This window comes from Solanum stenotomum, chromosome 11 (assembly GCF_019186545.1).
Source record: "Solanum stenotomum isolate F172 chromosome 11, ASM1918654v1, whole genome shotgun sequence".
In the NCBI taxonomy this organism is placed as follows: domain Eukaryota; kingdom Viridiplantae; phylum Streptophyta; class Magnoliopsida; order Solanales; family Solanaceae; genus Solanum; species Solanum stenotomum.
In genome coordinates this window covers 56,742,799-56,750,498 of record NC_064292.1, presented here as the reverse complement: position 1 = coordinate 56,750,498, position 7,700 = coordinate 56,742,799, and the positions used below count along the sequence as shown (strand labels likewise).

Sequence of the window (7,700 nt, the reverse complement as noted above, 5' to 3'; positions counted from 1 at the left end):
TTTATATTCACCAAATTAGTAAAGATAATAGTTTGTGTCTTTTCATAAACTAGTCATATTATTACAAAAAATATATATATGTAAGTAGTTTCGAGAAAAGGATCAAAATCGTCAAGAATCAAAGTAGTCTTTGTCTTTTAATATGAAGCATTAATAGTCCTCCATGTTTCAAGAATTGGTACACTTTTAGTATTCTTCCAAACATCTGTCTATTTTTTAATAGAGACTTTCTTTTGCACGTGAGAAAACATATACATGATAATTTTGTTTTCACCATTACAAATCATATTTAACCGTTTCTTCGATAACCCTGTATTCACTTGGTGGAAATAAGATTTTCCCCTTCTTCTCCGTAGTATTCATCCCTAATTTCATAACTTTGATTTTCCTATTATACAAACAAAAATCAAAAGTTGAAGGAAATTTTGAGCAACTTAAGGAAATTCCTTTTGAGAATCACTATAAATATACATATTGTTTTTTTTTAGTATTTATAAAAACAAGTGAGCAAAGGAAAGTATTTTTCTACAAAAGTTCATCCTACATACACTGTGATCAACTCTAATTATATGTTCTTTCATAATTGTAATCAACCTTAGTTGAATTAACTAGACTCGTCATTATAGGATATTTGTTTTCAAATCTTGCCGACGGTAACAAGTCTTTTCATTCTAGGTTGTCACTCTCCTTTTTCGTGTACTTTTCTTCTGTCACTCTTCTTCTCAATTATATATATATATATATATAAAATAAATAAAAGCTTAGTCAATTCATGGAAGCAACTAGTTGTCATTGTTGCGCCATGACAACATAGTTGCCTCCAAGAATCGACTAAGCTTTTAATGGAATTTAGAATGAAATTTTGACTATAGGATTTGATTGAAGAACAAAGGGAAGAAAAAATAAAAGTCTGATTTGATAAGGAGTTCGGAGGGACAAAAAAAATTGAGTAAGAAAGGTTCTATTAAAAAATAGACAGATATTCGGAAGAATATTAAAAATGTACCAATTCTTGAAACATGAAGGACTATTAATGCTCCATGTTAAAAGAGAAGTACTACTTTGATTCTTAACTCAAACATTAAGAGGAAGAACAGAGAAAATGATCAAAATGGTCCTTAATGTATGGCTTTGATTCCATTTGGTCCTTAATGTATGGACTTGATGGAAATGGTCCTTTATGTATCATAAATTGTGATCAATTTGGTCCTTAACCCTAAAATTAATATTTTTTTTTTTGCCGTCAAAATACACGGAATATGTAAAAGATGCGCTCATTCAAGACTTTCCTACCCCTGTTTCCAAAAATTCCAAAAGGGCACATCAATTTTTTTTTAACCAAAAGGGCAAAATCGCTCATGACGGAGCGATTTTCTTCTGAAAAAATTGATGCCGTTACTCCTTTAAAAAACATAAAATCGCTGCCGGTCCAATTTTTTTTTTCTTTTTTCTTTAAAATTGTTGCTTTGAATTTTTTTTTTAACAATGCTGCCCCAGCAGCGTTTAAAAAATAGAAATAGCTGCTATAGTAGCCATTTTCTTAAAAAAGTTAAAAAAAAAAATTATTAAAAATTCCCGAGGCGATGATTGCTTAAAAAATAATGGGAGATCGCACCACTTGTAGCATTTTAGTTGATTTTTTTTTTTAAATAATCGCTGCCATTAAAAAAAAAACTAAAATCGCTACACGTGGAGTGATTTCCCATTATTTTTTTAAGCAGTCCTCACCTCGGGAATTTTTAATTAAAAAAAATTAAACTTTTTTAAGAAAATGTCTGCTATAGTAGCTATTTCTATTTTTTAAACGCTACTGGGGCAGCGTTGTTAAAAAAAAATTCACAACAACGATTTTAAAGAAAAAAGAAAAAAAATTTAGACCGGCAGCGATTTTTATGTTTTTTAAAAGAGTAACGAACCGACATTTTTACTTTGAGCCATTTTTTAATTTTTTTTTTTAACCAAAAGGGCAAAATCGCTCCTGAAGAAAATCGCTCCGTCAGGAGCGATTTTGCCCTTTTGGTTAAAAAAAAAATTGATGTGCCCTTTTGGAATTTTTGGAAACAGGGGAAGGAAAGTCTTGAATGAGTGCATCTTTTACATATTCCGTGTATTTTGACGGTAAAAAATAAATAAATTAATTTTAGGGTTAAGGACCAAATTGATCACAATTTATGATACATAAAGAACCATTTCCATCAAGTCCATACATTAAGGACCAAATGGAATCAAAGCCTATACATTAAGGACCATTTTGATTATTTTCTCGAAGAAAAAAAAACTCAGGGCCGGGTCAGGAGTGAAACAGTGGAGGCCCAAAGTTCTAGAGCTCTCCTGTGTGCTAAAGCCCCAATGTTGAGCAACATTCTTTTTGCAATGGAAGAAGGGAAAATAATGGCAGGTGAAGAAGAAGTGGAAGTGGACGTCGAACAGCAGCAGCAGCCATGTCCACCGCTGTCGAAGAACGCACAGAAGAAACTGTTGAAGCAGCAACGATACGAGGTCAAAAAGGCGGAGAAAAAGGCATTGCTGAAAGAGCAGAAGAAGAGAGAAGGGGAGCGCAAGCGTAAGGAATGGGAGGAGAAGCTGGCCGGCGCCACCGAAGAGGAGAAACAACAGTTGATAGAGTCGAGGAAGTGCTTAAGGAAAGAGAGAATGGACCAACGCTCAGATGAAAAAGGAAAGAAGATGCAGAGGCTCACTAAAGCTAAAGAAAATGGCCAAAATGTAGTTATTGATCTCGAGTTTGATCACCTCATGAATTCCAGTGAGCTCCATAGCCTCGTTCAACAGGTTTCTTTCTTCTTTTTTTGTTAAGTTTCAATTTTACACTAAACACATTTTTGGTGAAATAGTGCCTTTTTCACATAAAATACTTTCGATTGCTAGATTCTTGAAGCCTAAAGTCACTGTTTTTTGTTTCAATATCCTTTACCTGATTTGGTTGTATAGGGTTTCTGTGACAGTTCCAGAATACTTGAATACCCATGGCATGAAGCTGAATCTTGAATTATTTCTTCCTGTTTCTTGCTGCTTTACAAATGCACTTTTATCTTACATGTTCGGAGCGAACTAGCTAAAGCTATTGGACTTATGGCAGATCATGTATTGTTATGCGGTGAATGGAAGGTGTAGTTGTCCTGCTCACCTCTGGTTGACTGGCTGTCAAGGAGAAATGCAAGCTCAGTTGCAAAGACTACCAGGTTTTGACAAGTGGGTAATTGAAAAGGAGAACCGGCCATATATTGAGGCATTCCAAGATCAGAAGGAACGCCTTGTATATCTTACTGCAGACTCAGAAACAACGCTAGACGTCCTTGATCCAAAGCATATATATATCATTGGTGGGTTGGTGGATAGGAATCGGTGGAAAGGGCTAACCATGAAAAAAGCAGAAGACCAAGGGATTCAAACAGCAAAACTCCCAATAGGAACTTACCTAAAGATGTCTAGTTCCCAGGTATGTTCAGTATTGTGAATCAATAAATCATTGAGCTACTTCTCTATGTTGCCTTCAGACCCTGCTTTGTAAACTATGTTAATGAGGTAATATCTGAGTGCTTGCGACCTTCTTTATGCTTGACAATTGTGTTTGCTGGTTAAGACGATTATTTAAGGTGTGCTACTACTCTATGTGCCTCAGTTAATTCACCTGAAAAACAGCACTGACTAGTAAGCCTCTCAATATGTTTTGAAGCTGAACACTAAAGAGACTGCTCCCTTTATCTATGCTGGAAGAAAATCTAAAGACTGTTTCTTGACTTGCTATATGAACTTTCTTTAAATGCTTTGCCATGTTTCTGTAGGACATCAATGAAGTGCTATGCTTTTTTTTCCAGATAATATAAAGTTGGGTGCTTTGACCTGTCTTGTTAAAGGATGTTAATAATCAGCAGATTGGATTATTGACTCATAGTTTTCTAGAGTACTAGGGTTAGGGTCTCCATAGAGTTAAAACATCGAAATGCTTAACATATGAATGTATTCCGAGGTAAAAGACACATCACTAGGAATAACATGTATAAAATGTTAGTTTCAAATTGTTGCTGGTATTTCATAGTAATTGAAACTTCCTAGAACTGAGAGTTCAGGATCGAATTATTCAAGAGGCACTGGGAGATCATAGGACATACATACTAGTCTGAGAGACTGTGGCTATTCAGGTTTATCTTGAAGCCAAAAGAATCTTGTTTGTGTTTCCTTCAATATGCACCACTTTAAGCTATCCAGTTCTGTGGTAATAATTCAATATTACCTTGAATCTTGATCAATATATCAAAGATGTTGGACCTCTAATTATCTTATATGTATTTAGTGGCACCATTATCTTTCTATTAATGTTTTGGTTTATCATTTTGAGCATATATGTTGTCAGAAAAGAAGTTTTTAATATAAGCAACATGATTGATCCAGTAGTGTATCATTGAAATTTGAAGCCACTAGGCAGATGCATGAATAGTGAATCTTATATCTTTTGGCACAACTAATGCTGGCTAATCAACTGATTTTTGTGTGCCCCATCCCCCATCCCCCACCCCACAACCCATCCGCTCTCAACCTATTTTAACCATTCCGTTTAAAATATGGGTCAAGCGGTTTTGAACCTGTTATAGAATGGGTTGAAAAGGGGTTCTAAACAGCTCAAGAGCCATTTGCCAGCTAATTTTTCTATCTTAATCAATAGGCATCATCTCCTGCTTCCACCTTCAAATCATCACTCTGTAATATGAAAAAGTCAGAAACCAAATGATTAGTGTAAAAGGATAGCCATAATGGTTTCTTTTATAATAAAGACATTAAATCATTTCTCCTCTACTTGAAAATTGAGATATGTACTGTATTGAGTTGTTTCTGGCTTATGAGTTTAATTTTTTTTTTCCATGCATGTTTAGAATTTCCAACAAAAAGAACAAAATAATTGAAGTCATTACACCTCTAATTTAACATTAATTAAGAAGGCATAATACATAGATAGACACTTTAACTTGGCCTCAGCTGACAAGTGACAACTAAATATTACTTTGAGAATGCACATCTAGACACTTCAACTCGTCCTCATTGTGTCTCATGGACACCAAATGCTGAAGTGACACATAATTGGAGATGTCTAGATGATCATTTCGTAAGTTGGAGTGTTCAACTGACACAGTGGAGACAAGTTGAGGAGTCTAGATGTGCTTCCTTAAAGTCGTTTATCCATGTATAAAAACTCTGAAACCAAAATATTTCAAATCAACGAACTGAACGCTAATATGCTCAGGTCATGGGGTTCTTCAATACAGGGCACATAAAGGTTAGGTGTATCATGGGGCTCTTGGATCTTGAGAGAACATATGATTGGTGGTAACATATGGAAAGTCTGAATGCTCCAATTTTTTGTTGTTAGACTGGTAATACGGTCAATAGTAGATTCTCTTTTCTTGCCAATAAATTGTTAGTGGCCAGTTTACTATATGGTATGTGTAGAAAATTGTGAAAACACTGTTTGTCTAACATGTATTTTTCTTGTGCAGGTCCTTACAGTCAATCAAGTGGTAGAGATACTTCTGAAATACTTGGAGACAGGAGACTGGAAAACTTCATTCTTTGAAGTGATTCCACAGAGGAAAAGATGTGAGGGTGATAATGATATTGAACAGGATGAAGATACGGAAGGGAAAGATGATCACGAGATAAAAATACGTGATATTGAACTGGAAGAAGAGAGTGAAGAGAAAGATGATCAAGGTTCTAAAAGACAGTGCATTGAGAGTTGAAGTTTCAAAAGCTTCTACTAGATCCTATCAGAATAGTCGGTGGTATCATCTTTGTTCTCCAGAACTTGTCCTGGAGAGACGGCAATTATAGTGAAGCTCGCCTTATTGAGAAGGTGCTTGGCTTCAGTTTTCTTTTTGCACTATATGACTTTGTTTCTTCCTCGTGTTGTTCCTCATCTTTTTGGGTACATAAGCATGTTGAGAAGAATAATTTTGATGTATTATGCTTCTAGATGGCAAACAGATGATATGCTTTTTTTTTCTCTGATAGATTTGACCAAAATACTGTCCTAGCTAAGTGTTCTTCCTGCACTGTGTAATCCATTACAGAAAATTGATCAAGGCCCGAAGGTGTAGATTGGTTTTAAGGATTTTGCATCAAAATAAAAACAAGTCACAAGCAACCACCAACCGAATACTCAAAATAGACCAGGCAGCATTATATACTATGCTAACAACCGATTGGAGAGGCCACCATTCAGCTCACTTAGTTGGAAAGAAACATTCTTAAACTTTGTAAAGAAGTATCCTAGATTAGGTAACAGAGAAACTTGAAGTTTCAACAACAGCTCAATCAATTCCTTCAGCAGAGAAACTGATCACATCACTCCTCTGTAAGAGAGTCATCACTTTCCACAGCACACTGAGAAGCGATCCCATCCCCCTGCATATAACTAGTGTTGGCTGGCCATTGGTGGTGGACCTGCATGGTGATGAGCTATTGGAGGCAGCAGGTGATCAAGCATTGGGCGCTTCTCCCCTCTCAAAGTTACACGCTCACCACCATCAAACTCACGATAACGATGCAGGTAGAAAGTCAAGGGTTCAATGTAGTCATCAAAACCAAGCTTGCTCATTGCCCAAAGCACATCTTCAGCAGTGATGGTCTTACGCTGGCAACGCTCATTGGCTTCACCAGTTACAAAGCTTATGAACTCAGAGACACATTCTTGGATGGTCTATTTGGAGTCATCAGATATCTTGGCACGGGGAGGAAGGATCCGGCGCATGATTCTAATCACGTTTGCTATTGGCATGAATCGGTGTTGCTCCTGAATGGTGCATTCAGAATCTTGGTTGAGATGAGCAGGCACTCCCATCCGTAGCTTAATTTCCACAACACGAGAACAATTTGCATCAAATTCGAATGAAAAAGTATATCATCGAGATTTTTAATTTGTGTGCTGTTTCAAACTTGGTGGCTAGTTAAGTGAATGTAGTATATAATGTGCATTTGTAAAAGTAAAAGAGAATTAACTTACCAGGTGTAGGAGGGAACCATGAGTATCCTCCATTTCCTGAACCACCAACATTATTCTCCATCTTTTCTCTCTGGAGCTCTCTAGATGTAGAGTGTGTTATGTGTATATATATGTGGGCTAAATAAATTGGCCATATTTATAGCTACAAAGAGAAATGACACGTGGCAGACGGGCGTAATGAACGAGAAGAAGAATTGACCGGATCATTTAATTCCCCTTTTCTCCTTTCTCAACAATTTATAGTTCCAAAACTCCCCCATAAGTTCTGCACATTTTCATTACCGATAATTAATTGTTATTTTTGCTCTAATGGTGTTTAGCAATTATTAATTGCTCTAACGAATCAGATTCAACTCAAAGTGGGGTTTAGGGTGTGTTTGGTATGAAGGAAAATATTTTCTTGGAAAACAAGTTGATTTTTGACTTATTTTCTCATGTTTGATTGGTGAGTAGAAAATATTTTCCGAAAAAGATTTTTAGTGTTTGATTTATGAATGAAAAATATTTTTGAAAAATTTCTTTTATTTTTACTAGAGTAGAAAATAATTGTTGAAATTGAAAATATTTTTTAAGAACAAACTTAATTTTTTTTAGGGGTGGGGAGGGGTCGAGGGTAGGGGTGAAAAATTGAAATTTTGAAGTTAAAAATATTTTTTAAAAACAAACTTAAATTTTTTTTTGGGGG

At 35.6% G+C, this 7,700-nt stretch overlaps 1 protein-coding gene and 1 pseudogene across 1 annotated transcript; one reads left to right on the top strand and one right to left on the bottom strand.

The window, feature by feature from the left end:
- Positions 1-2,358: 2,358 nt before the first annotated feature.
- On the top strand, positions 2,359-5,822 carry LOC125845266 (tRNA (guanine(9)-N1)-methyltransferase). The gene is made up of 3 exons (XM_049524742.1): positions 2,359-2,790; positions 3,098-3,457; positions 5,511-5,822. The coding sequence occupies exons 1-3, from the start codon at positions 2,374-2,376 to the stop codon at positions 5,751-5,753; spliced, it is 1,020 nt and encodes a 339-aa protein (XP_049380699.1). The 5' UTR covers positions 2,359-2,373; the 3' UTR covers positions 5,754-5,822.
- A 165-nt stretch (positions 5,823-5,987) lies between these two features.
- Positions 5,988-7,076, bottom strand: LOC125846122 (nuclear transcription factor Y subunit B-6-like; annotated as a pseudogene).
- Between the last annotated feature and the right edge of the window lie 624 nt (positions 7,077-7,700).